The following is a 21,398-nucleotide window of genomic DNA, read 5'->3' as shown; positions in this document are numbered from 1 at the left end:
GTAAAAATGTTTTTGAATTTTGAAAATCCATTCATAAATAAACAAGTTATGCAGTTTCAAAGGTGTCATTTATTTGGATGACCCGCAAAGAGGAAAAGAACGCGAAAATATGGGACGCTTTTTCGGCATTTTTTTCGACCTTTGGTTGTATCTTGCGTAATAAGTGGATTAAAAGATTGAAACTTGAAGAGCAAATTAGGATGGTGTTTTGTAAGATACGGGAAAAGTACTCGTCATATTCATATGAAATTTTACAACCAAAAAGAAGAAATGTTCATGTATTACCTTGTCAGCGACAAAACCTCCACGCCGGGTAGTTTTAGAAATATTTTACTCCAAAGAGTAAAAATCTATTTTTAACGGTCTTCTGGTAATCGTATGAATTTTGTCGCTTGACATAATCTAAAATGACCTTTTTTCTAACTGTGTGCCAACTTTCAGTCATATTCATCGACAAACAGCGTCGTAATTAATTTTTTTAAAATAGCATATACGAAACGGCTTCGTCCCACATTTTGACGCGAATTCGGGCACTTCGTGAGCGAAAAAGAGGCCCAAAGATTTGTGCGGGATAGTCATTGCTACTTTCAATCAGGCACGTCTTAAGAGCCGAGTGCCCTCTCCTGTTTTGTGACTCTATGGTTTAAGTATGTAACAATATGAATGGATTCGTAACGGTGTGCACTTATTTATAGGTCTGATAAACCCGTTCTTTGTGGGTTCATTGTGTTGTAATGGAAAGCTCAAAATATAACACACAAAATTGTCCATTACAACAATGTTACACTTGGCCCATAAGTGCGTTTGGATGTCAGACCTGCATACGTCGATTCGTAATAATTTGGCTTCCACATCGAGGGTAAAACAAGGCGGAGACAATTGTAGAGTGATCGGTTGTAACAACATCTACATGTAGTACGGGGTTTCTTGCAAAGCACACCCCTTTTTCACATTTTCAATTTATTTAGATAATGGTCAAGGGAGAGCTTGTTTTAGTTTCATTTGTAATTTTTTTTTTACAGCGCTAGCAACTCATTTCAGCGCCAGTAAAAAGGAAGGAAATGGTATTGTAAAAGTTTAAATAAATAGATTAACAGCATACGAGAAAAGTAGGACAAAGGGGAGTGGCACAAATAGGGAAAAGGTTTAGATTCCAAGAGCATGCCATGATTGTGTACAGTTTGAAATCACCTAAGTCAGTTCGTTTTAAGGGGTTTTACGGCGCTTGGAACACATTTAGGTCATATCAGCGCCAGTAAAAAGGAAGAAAATAGGATAGTGAAAGCATTCTAGATGTACAATTAAAAGGACTTGAGGAAAAAGTAAGACAAAGGGGAATGGTTCAAAAAGCGAACACATGTAGATTCCAAGGGCACAATATCAGAGTACAGTTCGAGATCACCTAAAAGTCTCACCCAGACGCAGCAGCTTCTTATGGTTCACACTATTATGTTATGACGATCGACCCAATCAGCAAAGTCCGGTCCGCATTCGTGCACCGTCGCGAACCCGCCTGGTAGCATCGTCACAACACACCTTTCGACTAGATGCTCTGCCGTTTCGGGTTCTTGCCCACAGCATGGACATATTGGACAGGAAGTTAGACCCCACTGATGTAACGCACCGGCCGTTAGGCAGCTCCTCGACCGAAGCCGATTCGCAGCTACCCAGTGTCTCCTCTTACTGGTATCAAAGCCTGGCAACTTCTCACCAAGCTTAGAGGAGTGTAGGTCCCGCCCCCACGAGGGATTGAATTCGTCCAAACCGACTTCCATCTCGTATGTGCAGCTCTGTCCGTAGTCAGGGATTCTGCGTACAAGGGTTGCCGGGACTTATTTCGGCTCGAAACGGGGGCACCGTTCATTATGCGCATGAGAGGGGTATCCCCATTCCCTCTCTCTTTGATCTTACTCAGCCAGTTTCCCGTAATGGTCTCCCTCCGGACATCGGGGGGCTGGATCGCTGCCATTACCGGGCCCCATTCTCTAGGGGTTGTTGCTAGCGTTCCTGACACTATGTGCATCGACTTGCGAAGTTTTACATCCACCTTCTCAACGTTTCTGCTTCTACCCCACACTGGAGCGCAATACTCCGGGGTGGAATAGCATAGTGCCAGGGCGGATGTTCTCAGGAGCGCTTGGCTAGCGCCCCAAGTCGATCCCGCCAGCTTCCTCAGAAGACTATTCCGCTTCTCTATCTTCCGGGCAACCCCTTCGAGATGAACCCGATAGGTAAGACTGCGATCCAACGTCACCCCTAAATATTTTGGACGCGGCTCATATGGGAGTGGCTGGTCCCCGACTAGGACATTCAGTTTACGGGTGTGCCAACCACTGCATAAGTGAAATGCAGTGGCCACGGTTTTTGAAGTGTTCATCTTCAGGTACCACTTGTCAAAGTAGGATTTGAGTCTGGTGACGTCCTCGCTGAGTACGCTCTCGAGACGGGTCCACACTTTACTCTGAGTAACGAGTGCCCAGTCGTCTGCGTATCCCAGCCTCAGGAGGAAGTGTTCGGCATATCGCTAATGTAAACGTTAAACAACATTGGCGCAAGTACCGACCCCTGAGGGACCCCATTCTTCAATTTCCTAACTTTGCTCGTGACGTCTCCCAGCGCGACGTGGAATTGCCTTTCCCCTAAGATCGAAGAGAACAACTTCAAGGTCTTTTTGCACCTTATGATTTTTGCAAGTTTGAGCATTAACCCATCGCACCAGACCGTATCGTACGCCGCTGATAGGTCTATAAACACAGCACCTGTTTGCTGTTTTCTCTCGAACCCGTGCTCAATATGCTCTGTAAGGGCAATGACCTGCTCCGTGGTGCACCTCCCTTCCCTGAAGCCTGCCTGCTCAGGTGGCAGGGCAGCGTCTAGGACCGGCCCCCATCGGTTTAATAGAACACGCTCCAACAATTTGTAAAGACAGCTCAGCAGCGATATGGGTCTGTAACTGTCTGCCTCCTTCGCCGGCTTCCCTGGCTTCAGGATGGCAACTATCTTCGCATGCTTCCACACTTGTGGGAGCTTTCCGTTTGCAAGGCTGTCAGACATTGCCTCTGCTAGCCAGGCCCGTGCCCTGGGGCCCAGATGCGTCACCATATCGGGATATACACCATCTATCCCAGCTGCTTTGCCGTTCTTCACTTCGCTAATGGCTGCACCCACTTCTCGGGGACTGAACGGGGCCGTCCAGTCCGACTCCTCCGCAGGTAGCGAGTCCAAAATCGTACGGTACGCCTTGCGGACACCGCGCTCAAAAGCCTGATTAGGGACCCGCTTGCTACGGTTCTTAATATTCTTGGCAATTGTGTCTGCCTCGCATTCCGGTGCAGCCTTCGCGAAATTCCGATCTGGGTCCAATTTCTTTATCAAACGCCAAGCGTGGCGGCTGGAGTGTGTAAAGTCGAGACTTTCCACGGTCTCCTGCCACCGTTGCTTCCTTCCCTCTGCCAGAGACTGAAGTAGTCTATCGGCTGTGTCCTGGGACTGGGTCTGCTGGTACTCTCGGTACAGCTCTTCCGACTCTGCTGTCCAGCAAGGGGTGTAGAATTTCCGTTTGCCCCGTGGAATAGAGCGTTGAGCGCTCTTAACCAGTAGCCTACTAAATCTGGTTATATTCTTGGACTTGGGAGGAATGGCAGGGCAGACCTGCTCGATATAGGAACTGAATTCCTCCCAGTCAGCCTTCCTGAAATTCCATCTGCAAAGTGGGAGAGACTGCACCCTCGGTATTGTCACCCCAGCTCTGACAAGAACCGGCTGTGCTGGCTATGCGGAAAGTCCCCGAGGACTGTCCGCTTCACCTGCAGCGGTTCACCGTTCGCGCCTTTCGTTACGAGGGTGAGGTCTGGAGTATACTCCTTCTTATGGCGGGTACCCCGGAAGGTACCCTTGGCTGTAGGATCGTACACTAGGTGTAGATCATTACAGTCCATCCATGAGCGGAGTTGTCTTCCTGCCTCGTTGCAGTCTCGGTAGCCCCATTCGTGATGGTGGCTATTAAAGTCTCCCAGACAGATGAAAGGATGGCTGACCACCAGTACCGGTGGTGTAGTCCAAGTCGCTCTAGGTGGTTTGTAGATATTATGCAAACACAGTCCACCTACTTCCACGGAAATTCGGTTCACCCCATTGCTGTCCGTTACGCTCTCAATGACCCTTACCTTCGATGGCTCTTTAGCGTAAACGCTAACCCCTCCTTTGAGCCTCGAAGTGTCCTCGCGTTGGACCACCGTATAGCCTGGGATCTGGAATCGGGAAGATTGCGCGCCTGAATAAAGGTGGGTCTCCTGTAACAGGAGGATATCTACGCAGTGAACGGCCAATAGCTTTGATAAAAGCTCATTTTTTGCCATACTCTGGCTCTCGACGTTCAGGGACAATATACGCGTCAGTTCGTCATCCCCGCCGTCGCATTTTCCGATCGGCAGGCCGCGAATCGATTGATGCATGGGACGTTTGCTTTTTTCTCGGACGTGCCGACGACTCTGGCGACACGAACGCGGTATTATTTGGCTAGGCGGCAGACCGCTTCGCCATTGACGGGACTGATTGGGACTCGACATAAGGATAATAGTGTGGCGCCCGGGATAGGGCTGCTATTCGGGCACCGGGTTTGGATCAAATTTAGTCACACACCGGGGCGAGCAGCTCATGTGGCTCGTTGGCTCGATACCTGGGATGGTCTCGTGACGGTCGACCGGAATTTACACCTTTGCCCTCCCTTGTGCCTCAAGCCCCCTCACCAACTGCAAGGTAAAGATCCACGAGGGGGACCCAGACGCAAGAAGAAGATTCCACGGAGAGGAATACACTCAAATGTTTACAAAGAGATGATATACAATGAAAAAAAAATAACATCTCTCAAAACTATATATTATATTCGACTGTTTCCCTCCCAGCCAAGGACAGGACAAAATAAGTAATATCATTTCAAGACAGACAGGAAGCAATTGGAAAACGGGTGGAGAAGGCACAGCGAGTACCTCCCTGCCCACTATGGGAGGTCGGGAACCCCACACAGACCTAAAACTCTCATCCAGACACAAGTACAGGAGCCCACTTAGAGGAATGCACTCAAATGCTTATCTTATACATTCAAAACAACAAATATAACAATACATAACATAGAGATGATTTACAAAGAACAAAATATCTCCCAAAACAGCAACTATACATTTGACTGTTTCCTTCTCAGCCAAGGTCTCCGACAAGGGAAAGGTCAAAACCAACTAGTATAATCTCATTCCAAGACAATGACAAAAAGCAAGTTGGAAAACAAATAATATAGGGCGATAGAAGACACAGAAAGTGACTGCCCACTAAGGGAGGTCAGGAACCCCAAAAAGACAACAAAACCAAAAGCACTGCGAGGAAGAAAACGACAAACTAAATATTTTGCCTCGAGTTCAGCTTGTATTCAATTCCTGTGAGGGTGGAGAGAGCAAGTTTAAACATTTTTGATCTACTGACGCTTAAGTAAACATTTTCATTCCCCCCTCCCCCACCCACTTCAATTCCCTTGTCGCACACGAAATATAAAATTAAAGAACGAAAATTCCAAACAGATAATATCTATTTTCATTTTTAAACATTTTTAATTCTCTGTAAATGAATTTATAACACAGGTAAACTGTATATAGATCTTAAATACTATTATAATGTAATAATAATAATTATTCTTGTAGTTTAACATGGTTTACATGACCAAACGAATAAATGAATTTCAGTTCAATATCATCATCAATATAATAATGATAATACACTATAGCACGAGTACAATAATAATAATAGTAATAATAATAATAATAATAATAATAATAATAATAATAATAATAATAATAATAATAATAGTAATAATAATGCAGAATTATGTACATGAATTAATTAACTATTAATAACTGATGGGATGTTGATAGCGATATTGATGACTATGATGATGACTTTGATGATGATGACTTTGATGATGATGGTGACTTTTGACGATGATGATGGTGACTTTGACGATGATGATGATGATGATGACGACTTTGATGATGATGATATGACGACAAAAATGTTGATGAGGAATGCGTCAATACCAAGATTGGATGGATGAATATGATAAGACTGATGGATATTCTATTTTATTGGACTCCACCAGGTCAAAGGTGACAGAGGTGAACGGTTGTTGACTTAGATATTATCTTTGTTGTTATTATTATTAATATTACTATTTAATACAGTTAAATATTCAAATAATATTGTACTACAAGGGCGTCCAACTCTTAACCATGTGCAAGAGAGGTGATTTTCAACCCCCCCCCCCCAAAAAAAAAAAACAAAACAAAACAAAAACAAACAAAAAACAAAACTTTGTGGTCTAGTGGTATAACATTTGCTTTTGATTTGGTAGGTTCATGGTTCGAGTCCCACTCTGAGCGGCGCATAGTTGAGTCCTTGTAAAGGGCTCTGTGCTCACATTCTCCCACCGTACTCAGGTGTAAAATGAAAACCCGGCCGTTCCGTTATTAACAGCGCTGTCCCTGTTGGGAGTCATTGTAATATCGCTTAGTTAACTGCCGTCATGTCTTGCCTTACACTCAATCCCTGAACTTTTTGCTACTTTTCAAAATTGGAAAAAAATGTATTAAAAATGAGCATGTACATAGATAGATGGTTTTATTCAACTATCATTAACATGTAAAAACTAAAAACATTTAACTTTGATACTACGCGTATAATGTCTCAGAAAAATGTAATAAATAGGCATGGGGTAAAAGTAACCGAGGTAAGCGACGGATATAGTCGGTGTTAGGGTTGAGTGAATTAATAAATGTTGCTGTTTGTTCAGGACCCCTTGTAAAGGCAGGGTTGCCGATTCGGAAGGCAAAAATTTTACTGAACTTAAACGCAAAACTCATCAACTGACAGTTATTTGAGAAACAGACTACAGTAAAAATACATTATGTAGGTATGTACTGACTTTTGACCAATCAGCAGGCGATTGGAAAATATACTGAGGTGTTTTAAACATTGAAATCCGTAAATAGATGGAAAATTGGCAACCTTGTAAAATGCTTTGAGCCCTTTAGGGGATATTGCGCTACGTAAATGCTCTAGCTTCAAAACAAAAAACCCCCCAAAAACCCTAACAAACGACCACGTTACCGATCGTTAACGTGGACCACGCCAGCCAACTTGAAAATTTTACAAATTCTTAATTTTATAGAAGATAAATATTGTATTCACTACATACAGTTTACTTTTAAAATAAAATTTTTTACTCTCATAATAAATAAAAATAACGCTTGAAAAACCTTAACATTATCAAGTTCTGGAACGGATTTTCACTTTCAATTTGATTCAATGACTTAGAAATGCTCGCAAAATTCTGGAACTGGAGCCAAAATTTTGTTTGTTTGTTTGTTTGTTTTAAAGGGTTTTATAAGCGCTCGCAACACATTTAGGTCACATCAGCACCCGTAAAAAAGGAAAAAATGGGATAGCAAAATGCTCTAGAATTACAATTAAAATTACTGACAGAGGGGGGGAATTAGTTCAAATAGAGATTAGATGTAGAATCCCTTGTGTACTTAGATTGAGATCACCTAAAAGTCTCATCCAGACACAAGCACAGGTCCCCACTAAGAGAAATAAACTCAAATGTTTACAATTACAAATCAAATACTATGTAAAACAAAAATAGTACAGTGCACACACAACAAAGAGATGATTTATATGACAAAAAATATCATCTCCCAAAACTAACTCTACATTTGACTGCTTCCCTCCCAGCCAGGGTCAGGATGAAACTGAGTAATCTCATTCAAAGACAAAAAGCATGTTGAATAACATACAGGGGGATAGAAGACCAGTAAGTGCCTCCCTGCCTACAATGGGAGGTCAGGATCCCCGTCCAGGAGCCAAAATTTCGTAATTATACACATTTTTCGTTACAGTAGCCAGGTCTGCCTGACCCCTGCAGGGTTTCGAGTAAGACGCTCTTGAATTATTAATAATAATAATAATAATAATAATAGTGATATTGATTAAAACTATACAAAACTATAACATAATCGTAAGGTCAATAAATGGATGGGGAATACAAAATGACTCGGGGTGGGCGGGGGTGGGGGGATGGGGGAATAAACAAATCCTGACAAATGGAAACAGAAAACTTAGCTCACTGAGTCAGCTGTCAAAACAAATCAACATTCATCGTGAAAATAGTTTATATAAAAAAAAAACAACAACAAACAAAAACACATGAAGTAACGAATGCTTTTTACATCTTTGGGTAATGATAGGTATGTCTGTTTGGTTTTGGGAGTCCTTGAAAAATATACACATCTTTTCTGCATGAGAAATTAAAAAAAAAAAAAAAAGAAGAAAGGACGAATACAAGAAATGATCCGATTTTAAATCTAGAGATAAGATCTGTGAAAAAAAAAGTACTTGAGAAAAAGTAAGGTGAAAAGAAAGTGGGGGGGGGGGGGAACTGTCCATGTTTGTTTGATTTTTGTTTTAGAGATTTAGCGGCACTTGCAGCACACGGGTCACATTAGTGCCAGGAAAAGTAAGATGGGGTAGAATCAGAAGAAAGGTTTTGTTTTGGTTTTAAGGGTTTTACGGCGCTTGCAATAAATTTAGGTCATATCAGCGCCATTAAAAAGGAAGAAAATTGAATAGTAATAGTAAAAACATTCTAGATGCACAATCTTGTTTCAATTTCGGCAGAGCAGAAACAAAAATAAACATAAAATTTAGGCCAAAAGATTTCATCTTACATGGAGTACAATTTTGCCTTGACCTTTCAACTTTGCAAAGTCTATGTTTATTTCCCCAGAGGAGTAAAAGGGGAGCCAGTTCAAGCAGAGAACAGGAATAGGTGGGTCCCAAGAGCAATCTATCAATCACTCTAGTCAAATGCTACTTAAAATGTCCAGGGGGAATCACAGTATAACAGTAAATCATCGTGATCATCATATGCGATCGTGATCCAAACGCAACAACAAAAGAAAATAGAATAGGGAAATTTTAAAACAAATTTGAGAATATTGTGAGCATTATTTTCTCAACAGCGAAAAAAAAGGTAAATTTTAAGTAGATTTGACGATAAAATTAGTTACAATATATTAATGAAATCAGAGACAAACTATCCGAAACCAGAAAATATTAAAGCTAATTTGTGACTCTCTAAAAAAAAAATTTAAAAAAAAAAAAAATAGATTAAAAAAATACAAAACGCAATAAGTTTATATCGAACACCCCCCCTCCCCCCACGACGAATCAGTAGAGATTAAACCACAAATAAATGGCTTAAGTAAAGTATGAATTATGAAACTAGTTTGTTATGACATCTAATATGTCCTGGTTCCAGACATTGTTGTATAACAACAGATATATATAATATATATATATCACATAAGACCAATAATATTACTGAAATAGTCACATCCAATAACATTATCCATTATTACAACGAACATTAACATTATACAGTAAAACCGGTTTTTCTTTGGAATGTTGTTTTGCTTGTTAGAAAACAACTGAATTCTTAATTGCAATTGAAACGGAGAACTCAACAGTAAAAAAGCTTTATCGAACAATCAATCAGTTTTATATATATATATATATATATATATATATATATATATATATATATATATATATATATATATATATATATATATATATATATATATATATATATATATATATATATAAAGCAACGGCACATTTTGTATTAAAACAAGGAGCAGTTGTGGAAAATGAAGGAACAGATGTTGAGCTAATTTACAAAGAAAGTTCCAACATAAAAAGAGAAGTAATGAGGAATCCTTGCTATATTTACCATCGTAAATAATAATGGGTCACAAGCTTAACATCTCCCCCTCCCCACCACATGAAGGATCTCCTCTTACATAAAGCTTTATCTTGAAAAGCGATCATTGCCACGGGAAACAAAAATATTCCACAATGACAATAATACCAAACCCCCCCCCCCCCAAAAACCAATTGAAATTAAAAGTTTTTCACTTCCTTTGCTTATAATCACAGCGCGGAAATATTTAAAGTAAAAAAAAAAGTGTAGATTGTTTGGTAAAAAGGACATTAATTAATCGGATAGCAAAAAAGATATTTTGTCGAGAGTCCCCCTGTGCTAAGAGTAACCTATTTGATAAAAAGGAAATAAATCGGACAGCAGATAGATTTTTATACAAGAATACCCCAGCACAGAGAATGTCCAATAAGAAGTTATATAGAGAAGGGACGAGTTCAAGCTGAGAACAGGAACAGATCCAAGTTCAATTAGAGTCTCTAGTTTTGATTTGGCCTAAAACCCTGTTGAATCACAGATGCCGTGCCCCTGGAAAAAAAAGGATAACACGCTACTGCTTATAAAGCATATAATAACATTTACCAACTGCATGACTTATAAGGTGATTTTTCATTCAAGAAATTAAAAAAAAATACCCTGAGGATCTGATCATCATCACTCTCAACTTGAAATGAAAGAGTATTTAAGAGTTATGTCAAAACTTTCAACGATAATTAGATGATTTTATATTTAAAAAAACAAAACACCCCCCACCCCTCTTAAAAAACCCCAACAAAAACATAAAATTAAGCAAAAAAAAAAAACAAAAAAAAAAAAATTCCAAGATCTACTGATAACCTGCAATGATCCAAACTCAAAGCTACTCGAGGATATTAATCGTAAACCTTCGTCATTCAAGCGGACATTCGTTAAAATAAATAAAGAAAAATGAAACGATGCACAAACTACATGAAAGAAATACCAAGTAAGGAGAAGACTAAAATAATGGTATGGCAATTTGAAATTTGGACCCATCGGTTGGCTTTACAAGTCGAAAGACATTAATACCTTTTAAAAAAAAACATATTTACTCCACTGTTTATTACCTGTAAATAGATTTATATTTTTTGGTTTAGGCTTTTGTATTACTATGATTCAAGCACCCAAAATACAAAAAAACCCTCCCAAAATAAAACCTTAGGCCTTGTGAAAAACTGAATAGCCAGTGAGCGTCTGAAAGTCAAATCTAGAATTGTATGGCACCAATGAAAGAATAAAAGCCCAACATCATTACCACCATCAATATTTCCGACATAGTGTTTTCTTACATCAATATTTCTGACATGGTGTTTTCTTACATCAATATTTCCGACATAGTGTTTTCTAACATCGTTATCTCCGACATAGTGTTTTCTTACATCAATATTTCCGACATAGTGTTTTCTTACATCGTTATCTCCGACATAGTGTTTTCTTACACCAATATTTCCGACATAGCGTTTTCTTACATCAATATTTCCGACATAGTGTTTTCTAACATCGTTATCTCCGACATAGTGTTTTCTTACATCAATATTTCCGACATATTGTTTTCTTACATCAATATTTCCGACATAGTGTTTTCTAAGAAAATCAAAAAGAAAAAGAGCATCAGAAGATGACACTTGTCAAATATTACTTGCTGTAGCTACGTGTAAAACATTGAACACAGATGCCAGTTAATCAGCATAAATGACACATTCATCTGTTCAAACAGCAGTCTCCTTTCAGTGCTATTATTTCATTGTCTGTGTCACCATCATCCATAACCATGCATGGACCAGCATGCTCGCAGTTTGACAAAATCCATTGTGTCCACCACAGGGGCCGATAGTAAATGTGATTTCAATGAACAGTTGGTGACAACAAACTGTTATGATAGTTTTGTTTTTTGTTTTTAAGGGTTTTACAGCACTTGCAACACATTTAGGCCATATATCAGTGCCAGTAAAAAAGGAAGAAAATGGGATAGTCAAATTCTGGAATTACAATTAAAGCATCGAAGAAAAACTAAGACAAAGGGGAATTGGTTCAAATAGGAAACAGATGTAGATTCCAAGAGCACACTATCAAAATAACTGTAATGGTCAAACGTTCCCTTGTCAAGAAAGTAATAATAAATAAAAATAAAAATTTGAAGCTCTTGTTGGAAAAAAAATCTATCCGTAGTTAGGGAATGGGGTGACCAGATTGGGGATTCCCTATCCAATCGTGAGAACTGGCAGGTTTGCTTTAGGTAAATTTTCTAGTACGTTGTGGATTCGTATTAGCTTTGTTGAATCAATATTGTTAGGAAATGTGTCACAGTTCGATATTTGATGAAAAAAAAAGAAGAACAAAACAAAAAAAAAGAATTTATATAGTCAAGTTTCTATCTACTGCTCAGTGCAGGGGTCAGCTCAAGTGCTAAGCCCATAATACATAATAAAAAACAAAGGACAAAAATTATATCCTTTTGTGCAATGCCGTCGCCTAGGCATTTCATTCCAGGAAGGAAGAATATAGATATTACATTGAAGAAACAAACGTCTAACGTCAACAGAAATCATTCAATCAAGAATATGGAAAATCCATCGAATAAAGAAACGTCTAACATCACCAGAAATCACCAATGTTGTTAAAGTGAGCAAATGGGGTGGTATCAATCATACCCAAGAAAAAACAAAAAACAAAACAAAATCAAAGTACAGACCCTAAACCAGGGGTTCTCAAACCTCTGGATTAGAGTGCAATGTAAAAACCATTCGGTCGCCAAACATTCCCCTCCCCCCTTTCCTATATATGTGAAATAAAATGAGTGAAATCACCAGCATCCTGATACAGATCAAAGACATCAGGCACACTCGACACAAGGATGCCTATATAAAATAATGAACAAAACCAAATACAAAGAAATGACAATTTGAGACCTTATCACTAGACAACACGATGTGCCAAATACTTTTCACTGGAATTTAAGTCTTGAATTTATCTTGTTATTAGTTTTTTGTTACAGGCTGAAGAAGGGTTTCGAGCCCACAACATCTATGTAAAGCGCTTTGAGCACATTTAGTGGATATTGTGCTATATAAAAGCTCATTAAAAAATTTAAAAACCATCAGTGTTTGGTATTTTGTTCTTTTTCGAAGTTGTTATATTCATCTTTGTTCATTACTTTTTAAAGTCTTCAGCTTCTAACTTTGCCTTTAAATTGCGAACTTAAGACAATGCCTCGACGTCTTCCTCTCAGAGAAAGGACAGATAAAAAGTATCAATCGATGGCAAAAGTGAGGACAAAAAGTACAAATTTTATCTTATAATATTTAACACACCAGCTTAAAATTGACAAGGGATGGTCCATCGATCAATAACCTTACATCACAACCAATAAAAACGAATACTAAAACAAATGCATGGAGGAGTTGTCTTGTATCAAGTTAATATTAATATATTATTAAGGGTTTACTGGCCCCTGTCACTGTTTGTGACACAACATGGCTGACTATAACAATGTTTTTAAGGGGTGAAAAAAAGTAAGAAGGCAACCTCCTGAAAATAATTGCGTAGTATTGTAGAATAATATAATATATATTATGTATATATATGAAATACTAAAAAATATATTTTTTTTATAAAGCCTCATTAACGATCTGTTAACTTGTAATTAATTACACAGGAAAACTGGAAACAGTACATTTTGAGTATACGTATGTGTATGACCAAAACAGGTCAGATAAGAAAAACAAATAAAACAAAAAAAAAACAAAAAACAACAACAAAATAGCGCGTAAATTTTGTGGCTGAAGCAAACCTGCTAAAACTAACAAACTTGAAATCTCTATTCCCCCCCCCCCCTTTCACTTCCCTAATTCAAATCTAACAAAGCTAGCAAAAATAAAAAACAACAAAAAAACAAACAAAACACAAATTTAAAAAATCAAAGTAAAACAAAACCAAAAACCCCAAAAACTGTTCTAATGTAAATCATACGATTTCCACCCCTTAAAAAAAATATAACATATATCACTCAAAGTTAATTTTCAATTTAGAAAAAAGCTGAACTTTTGAATAACGTAAACCTTAAAAAAAAAAATACACCCCACCCCCCAAAAACAAACAAACAAACCCCTTCTAAAATTGAACAAAATCATTAATAACAGCAGGTCTACTGTAGACACTTAAGCACTTCTTGGGTAGATTGGGTGAAAATTATCATTCGTACACTGTCATCCATCAGTTCCAACCTCTTTACTCGTCTAATTGAGGTAAGAGATAAGAGGCCTGCTACAATCATATACAATCATGCATTTTTTACTCCATCTTTACATGACATAACGGTTAAAGTGAAAAATCCAATGATATCAAAGCTTATACAATCTACTTCTTATGGTATTATCATGAAGACACAACACAATTTACTGTCGTCAATGTCTCCAGTTTAATTCACTGGAACAATCCAAGAGTACCTATAATAGGCCTAGTTTTAAAACACTGTCATTCCTATAAACATCAAACTGTTTTTTTTTTTTTTAAACGCACCTGCAGCGTCTTCTCTGACAAATTAATTTTAAAGTAAAAATCTAGTTATTTCCCTTGTGAAATGTCAGAATAATTTTCAAAGCTATTCCCTTACACATAGATTTTCAAACCCCTTGCACACGTCAAATATTCTCTTACATTTACCAGATAAAAGTCCCCTAAATTTGTTTTTTCTTAAATTGATTCAGCTGGATAGCTCTCTTCGATCCTTTTACTCTTCATGTATTCAAATTGTCCTCCCAGGGGTGATTCTATTTGTGGGCATCCTTGATGTAATCAGTGGCATGGTGAAAAGCTGCGGAGATATTGACAATTTTAGTCAAGAGGTCAATTTTTATGGAAAATGAGTTCTCGTCAAAAGTGGTTAAATCAAACATTTTTCTATAAATTGATGAAGTATTTTAATTGAATTCTACTCCTAAATATTTTATTTTAATTTTTTAATAAATGTAATTATTATACTTAATTTCAACTCTTGTCAACTTTGGAAGCGATTTTCTCAAAATTAGGATTTCACACCCTAGCCCACGCATATGAACCATAACTTAATGAAAAATCACCCGATTTGCTTCAAATAAAGATTTAAAAAATGCAAAACAAAAATTTTCACCATTTGATTATGTCAGGGACGCACACATTTGGTAAGAATATTTTCACATAAAAATATGCCACGCAGGGTGTAATATTTTTTAAAATTCTCAAAGTAATTAACAAAACCCCTTCATAAAAACTAAGCTTGTCAATGACTAAACAAGTTTTTGTAAAATTAAAAAAAACCCCCAAAAACAACAATACATATTTAATTCTTGTTTACCTATCTACTTTGCAAAGAAATTATATCTTCACGTGCAACACAGCGCAAAGGACGAGGTGAAAACAATCAAAATAAACAGCTGGACAGCATTCGCTTGATGAAGAACAGACAAAGTAGAACCAGTGTTGCTTTGGCTTGAATCTCCTCGTGCCTCTTCACTACTGAGCTCTAGGCCACTCTTGGTGGTGACGTCTTCTATATGTGGAATAGATAATATTGTTACATTGAAATTTGTTTTGGTTTTCTAGGGGCTGTCCAGCACACAAAAAAACTTTCAGAAGAAACATCTGAAAAGGTGACTGACGAAGCAAAAAGAAAAATATAAAGAAAAAAAAGCATCCCCAAATAATAGTCTGTGTTGAATAAAAACCAACCCATTCCAAAAAATGATCATGCTTTGACTCTCTAGTCAAGACAGGCTGCTTTTTTGGGGTGGTTTTGTGTCTTGTAATGCTTTTTTAAATTTTCAAAATTGAGCTTTATATAGCGTAATATCCACTAAATGTGCTCAAAGCACTTTACAAGGGGTCCCTGGTCAACAGCAACATTTAACATGTAGGACGGGACATCCCGCCTGTTAGGCAATATTACAATTTTTCGGACAACGACACCGCTGTTAACGGCCAGGTACTCATTTTACACCTGAGTACTGTGAGAGAATGTGAGTAAAGAGCCTTTTTCAAGGACTCAACTATGCGCCGAGCGCAAGGCTCGAACCCATGACCTTCCGATCCAAAAATGAGTGTCATACCACAAGACCACATAACCGTCTTGTAATTGTATTTTTTTCTGCTTTGTCCAGCACTTTCCAAACACACCTTTTTAGATCTTTATCTTACACCAGAACCTGGTCCCTAATTTTTCGCTTTATAACTTTCAGACCAGTTCAGCAGAAAATGATAAGAGCAGAGCTGCCAACTTGAAACTTTTAAAAATTCGTAGTTTCCAAGGAGGAAAAAAGAAAAAAGCTTTAAATAGCTTAAGAAATAAATTATTTGTCCTCAGCATGATCCAAAAACATGCTTCAAAGTCCTGAATATAGGTTCTAAGAAGCTGGACATTCCTTCTGAACAAGATTTATTGAATCAAAAAGACCAATGCAGCTCTGTAGCTGGAGCCAAAAATTTGTATTTCTACGAAATCTTTGTAGTCCTAGGCAGGTCTGTAAGACAGTCTAAAGATTTGAAATCTTTCAATTCCAAGCACACAGACAATGGTAGATAACCAACACTGCTGGTTGTGTGACAATTCAACATCTAAAAAAAAAATCACTCGATAATCGTAGATTTGATTTCAAAATGAACATTTTTGGGACCATCACAGGTAGACCTAGGGGAGGGCACAAGAAAACAACACAGGTAGACCTAGGGGAGGGCACAAGAAAACAACAAACATATTTTATTTTTTTCCAAGCATGAGTCAACAGCTAATTTTCCAATTAACGCATTCAACCCTAACACCTACTATATCCGTAGTTTACCCCGGTTACTTTTACCCCATTCCTATTTATTACATTTCATTTTCTGAGACAAATTATAGGCGTAGTATCAAAGCTAATGTTTTTAGTTTTTGCATGTTAATGGTAGTTGAATAAAGCTATCTATGTACATGTTCATTTTTATTACATTTTTTCCCATTTTGGAAAGTAGCAAAAATCTCTAGGACTGAGTGAGTTAATGTATAAATTTTGATAAGAAAAAAAAAAAAAGAAAAAAAAAAGGAAAACAAGAGCAACAAGAAGACCAAAACAAACAGACACTCACGGCCAGAATTCCCATCCATCCCATCCAAGTCGGTGTAGCAAACAGGCATGTAGTCAGGAGTGATAAAATGAAAGACGGCTGGGCTCCCTTTGGTGTTGCCAGATTGTCCAATGATCTGGACTGTGTAGTGCTTGGAATTCACCAGGTAGGCCAGGCAGGCTTTTGTCTCTTTCTGTCGAATTGATCAATCAGTGAAAATCGAGTTAATTTCAAATGCAACTAGAAATTACAGCAATAATTTTTTAAAAACTTGAGCTTTTAACTCTTTCAGCGCTGAGGCTATATTCGCATTTCCGTCACAAAATGGCTGACACCTGATTGAGGAAACATGAGAATGACGAGCAAAGACAAAGCGACATTCGAATTTGGCCCAAATTCGCCATTAAAATACCCCCCTTAGAGCCAATCAAATGTAATAATGAAAGAAAGGATACCATTGGTTCAAATTATAGTACTTTTGTAGAAAGTAGGATTGGATTACAATATTATTTTTGCCTTTAAAGACCGGCCACACTGTGCAGCCATTGGCTTGGAGAACAGATTCTGCTCTGGCCGCACAGTGGGACCAATGGCACTGAAAGCGTTAGTATAGCGCAATAACCATTGAATATGCTCAAAGCTCTTTATTTCAAAGGATCTCTAACCAACAGCATCACTTAACAGGTAGGATGAAATGTGATGCCTGTTGACAATATTACTAATTTTGTTCCACTGTTAATGACGAGGTACTCATTTTACACCCGAGTACAGTGAGAAAATGTGAGTAAAGAGCCCGTTTCAAGGACTCAAGGCCAAAAGTACGTGCCATACCAAAGGATCGCATAATTTATATTGCTATATCACTCTTCAAACAATGCATTGGTTACTGGTAAAAAAACAAAAACCCAAACAACACATCATTGTGATTCTGTGACAAAAGATTGTGTATGTAATGTTTCAACACAAAAGAAATCAACACTAAGTAACTCACAACAGGATTTAGTTTTCATCACTCTCTGGAGGGAGGTGGGGTGAATGATTAAAAAATAAGCCTAAAGTGAGGGTCAGCAACCCCCCCCCCCCCCTCCCCCCCAAAAAAAAACAAACATTTCAAAACAAAATGGAATAGCTTGTTAAAGTGTGAGAGAGGTATAAAGTAAAATTTTACCTCAGATGATGCTACTATCTAATATTAAAAACCTCAGAATTCAGAATATTGAGTGATATTTTTTTTATTTTTAAAAGACACATATAACTGCAAATGTCAAAAAAGAAAGTCTAGCGTATGTGAGAAAAAACAAAACAAAACAAAAAGGCAAAAAAAACAAAACAAAAAAAACCCCAAAAAATCCCCAAACAAAATAAAAACAAAAAATAAAAGAAACTGGATCCCCTTACCCCTGGGACTTGTGTTCGATATGGTAAAGAATTGTATACTATGGTGGCTGCTTGATACAAAGTGGAAGACCTGGCGCCCAGAATATTGGAACCTGGAATAGAACAGGAAAGACACGAAATTAGAAGAGATTCTTCTTTTTAAAAAAAAACGTGAATGCAACAAGATAATACATACGGCAGGGATGCTAAAAAATGATTTTTGAAAAAAATCCCCAAAACCTGAAATTGAGAGAAGCATCACATCCCACCTAAAACGAGTAAACAAAAACAATCTCCCTTAACCCCCGATCCTCGACCGTTGTATAAACGTAACACACCATTCCGACCCCAATACCGCGGCGACGGTTTTAATACAACACACCTTTTCCAAGTAACATGCGCGTCAATTGTGTAAAAACGTAACACAGACCCGACCTTGATTCAGATAAAAATTCCATTGTGTTCTTTATGAAATAAAAGCCGAAATTTGATTGGTTGATATTTTTAGTTTCATCCAATCAGCAGTTTATTTAAGCTGTTTGAGTTGAGTATGATGCTAGTTATTGACGTATGAAATGACGCGATCAAACCCGAGCGACGCTATATCTTAGCTACGGCATTCAAACTTACTAGGCAAGTTCTGGGAACCGGTCGTCATTTCCGGTTGACCCCAATGCGGTAGAAGGGTTAAATCTCCCCTCTCCTATGAAAGTGTATGGGGCATTTACTACATCACATCAATTCCAATATAATTATTTCTCTCTTGAAGAGAAAGACCTTCTTATTGGAGACAGGGAAAGCAGCAGAGGTGTGAAAAAAAAACCCCAACAAATTCAAAAAAAAAAAAGCTGGAAATAACGGACATTTGGCATCCCCTAATAAAGATATAATAAAACTTATCAGTTTCGTGAACCCAGAGCTGCCAACCTTAAAACAAGAAAAAGTGTATTGCTTGTCAAAAAGAGTAAGACTTGAAGAAAAAGTGAACGATTTGAAAATGTAACTCTTCAATCATCTCATTGCCTCCCTATGAGAAACATTGGATATAAATAATTCTTGTCTCAATTTTGTGAGGGTTGAAAAATCTCAGGAACTTCAAGAAAAGCACACATCACAAAAACGACCTTCTGGCATAACCAGCCTAACACAGAGCTGTCTACTAGAAATTTTTAAAATTTGCAGTTTCCAAGGGAAAAAAAAGGCACCTTAAATAGCATTAGAAATAAACAATTTGAGCTTTTATATAGCGCAATATCCACTAAACGTGTGTGCTTTACAAGGGGTCCCTGGTCAACAGCAACATTTAACATGTAGGACGGGACATAATGCCGGTTAGGCTATATTACAATTTTTCGGACAAAGACAACGCTGTTAATGGCCAGGTACTCATTTTACACCTGAGCGAGGTGAGAGAATGTGTGTAAAGAGCCTTTTCCAAGGACTCAACTATGCGCTGAGTGCGAGGCTCGAACCCAGGACCTTCCTATTCGAAAGCGAGTGTCATACCACTAGACCACATAGCCGCACAACATGATGTTGACATCCTCTCAACATGATCCAAAAAATGCTCCAAAGTCCTGAATATGTTCTAAGTAGCTAAGCTTTCATTTTCAACAAGATCTATTGAGTCAAAGAGACCTATGCAGCTCTGTAGCTGGAGCCAAAATTCGCATTTCTACGAATTTTTCGTATTACTAGGCAGGTCTGCTATTATACAACATACTAACACTTTCAAAAATATTTTGTAATACTCAAACAACGTGCAAAATAGTGTTTTGAGCAAGCTTTAATTTCCTCATTTTAATCACTCGCTGTCAAAATTGCTATAAAATTGTCATAGAATGAAGAAAAAAACAAAACGAAGACTTTACCAGCAGGGGGTCTACTCTCTCCCCATACAATGTTCCACAGTGTGGCCACGTCTCCTGCATTGCTCCGGGATTCTTGATCTCCTTCCTGTGTCCAGCTGATGACGGCCTGGCAGACACAACTGGACGATGTCTTGAATCGGATGAACACTTCCAATGGGGACAGGGGTGGTGTTTCTAGATAATTTACATAAAAATGAACAGCAAAGTTCAGTATCATCGGAAATAAATTCATGGAACTTTCTATCATAAAATTCACACACTACACTACCCGATCAATTCAATATCTAAAAATCACACGATAAGCGTAGATTTGACTTCAAAATGAACATTTCTGGAACCATCACATAGAGACTCACAGACAGGCCTCCATTTAGAGGTAGATTTCTGTACAATCTGATTATCATAGCTACTTGAAAATGTAAGATTCTTAAAATCACCAACATATCACGAACATAAAAACTATTATTGAAAACACAAAAATGGTGCGAAAAGATTTAACAGGGTCAAACAAACTTTTAAAGCCTCCACCTCAAAAAAACAAATAAACAAAAACATTGAAACATCCTACACCACCCTTTAAAATTCTTGTCAACATAATTCAGATCATGGAAAAAGTCATATCAAAACGTCAAATTTAGCCCCTTAGTCTATTTATAGTAATACTAGGGCTGTTGTTAGAAGCTGTGGATTGAAAAGAGTAATAAACAAAAATGAATATAACAGCTTTGAAAAAGAACAAAATACCAAACACTGAATGTTTCGAACTCAAAACCCTTCTTCAGCCAACAATAAAAAAACAATAAATACATAACTAAATTCCAGATCTGGAATTTAATAATGTATTTATGTCTTTATTGGAATACCCCTAATCCACCAGGACAGTTGGCCAATCTGGAAGATTGATGAGGTCTCATGAAATCCTAGCAAAATCTGCTCTTTGCTTGATTGTTTGTTTGTTTTTCTGGTTTTATGGCGCTTGCAATACATTAAGGTCATATCAGCGCCAGTAAAAAGGAAGAAAATGGATTTGTATAAAGTTGTAGAATTACAATTAAAGCACCCAAGAAAAGGTAAGACAAAGGGGAATTGGTTCAAATAGGAAACAGGTGTAGATTCTAAGTGCACACTAACCTTTTAAAGGTTTTACGGCGCTTGCAACACATTAAGGTCATATCAGCACCAGTAAAAAGGAAGAAAATGGGATAGTAAAAAATTCTAGAATTACAATAAAG

General features: G+C 37.8%; 1 protein-coding gene across 2 annotated transcripts in view; it reads right to left on the bottom strand.

The window, feature by feature from the left end:
- Positions 1-13,446: 13,446 nt before the first annotated feature.
- Positions 13,447-21,398, bottom strand: part of LOC144980538 (anosmin-1-like) — a 37,118-nt gene continuing 29,166 nt past the window's right edge. Inside the window, exons 14-18 of one of the 2 annotated variants that reach the window (XM_078928197.1) lie at positions 20,167-20,340; positions 18,317-18,408; positions 16,940-17,111; positions 15,177-15,371; positions 13,447-14,657 (exon numbers count right to left, since the gene is read on the bottom strand). In XM_078928197.1, the coding sequence (XP_078784323.1) occupies positions 15,205-15,371; positions 16,940-17,111; positions 18,317-18,408; positions 20,167-20,340 (605 nt within the window). In that variant the 3' untranslated portion in view covers positions 13,447-14,657; positions 15,177-15,204. Of the gene's footprint in view, positions 14,658-14,787; positions 15,372-16,939; positions 17,112-18,316; positions 18,409-20,166; positions 20,341-21,398 lie in introns of those variants that run through there. The other variant, XM_078928198.1, reaches the window with a different exon arrangement.

This window comes from Berghia stephanieae, chromosome 10 (genome assembly GCF_034508935.2).
Source record: "Berghia stephanieae isolate SIO BIC M18660-M18661 chromosome 10, UCSD_Bste_1.3, whole genome shotgun sequence".
NCBI classification, from domain to species: Eukaryota; Metazoa; Mollusca; class Gastropoda; order Nudibranchia; family Aeolidiidae; genus Berghia; species Berghia stephanieae.
The sequence above is the reverse complement of the archived record's forward strand: the minus strand, read 5'-3'. Positions and strand labels throughout refer to the sequence as shown.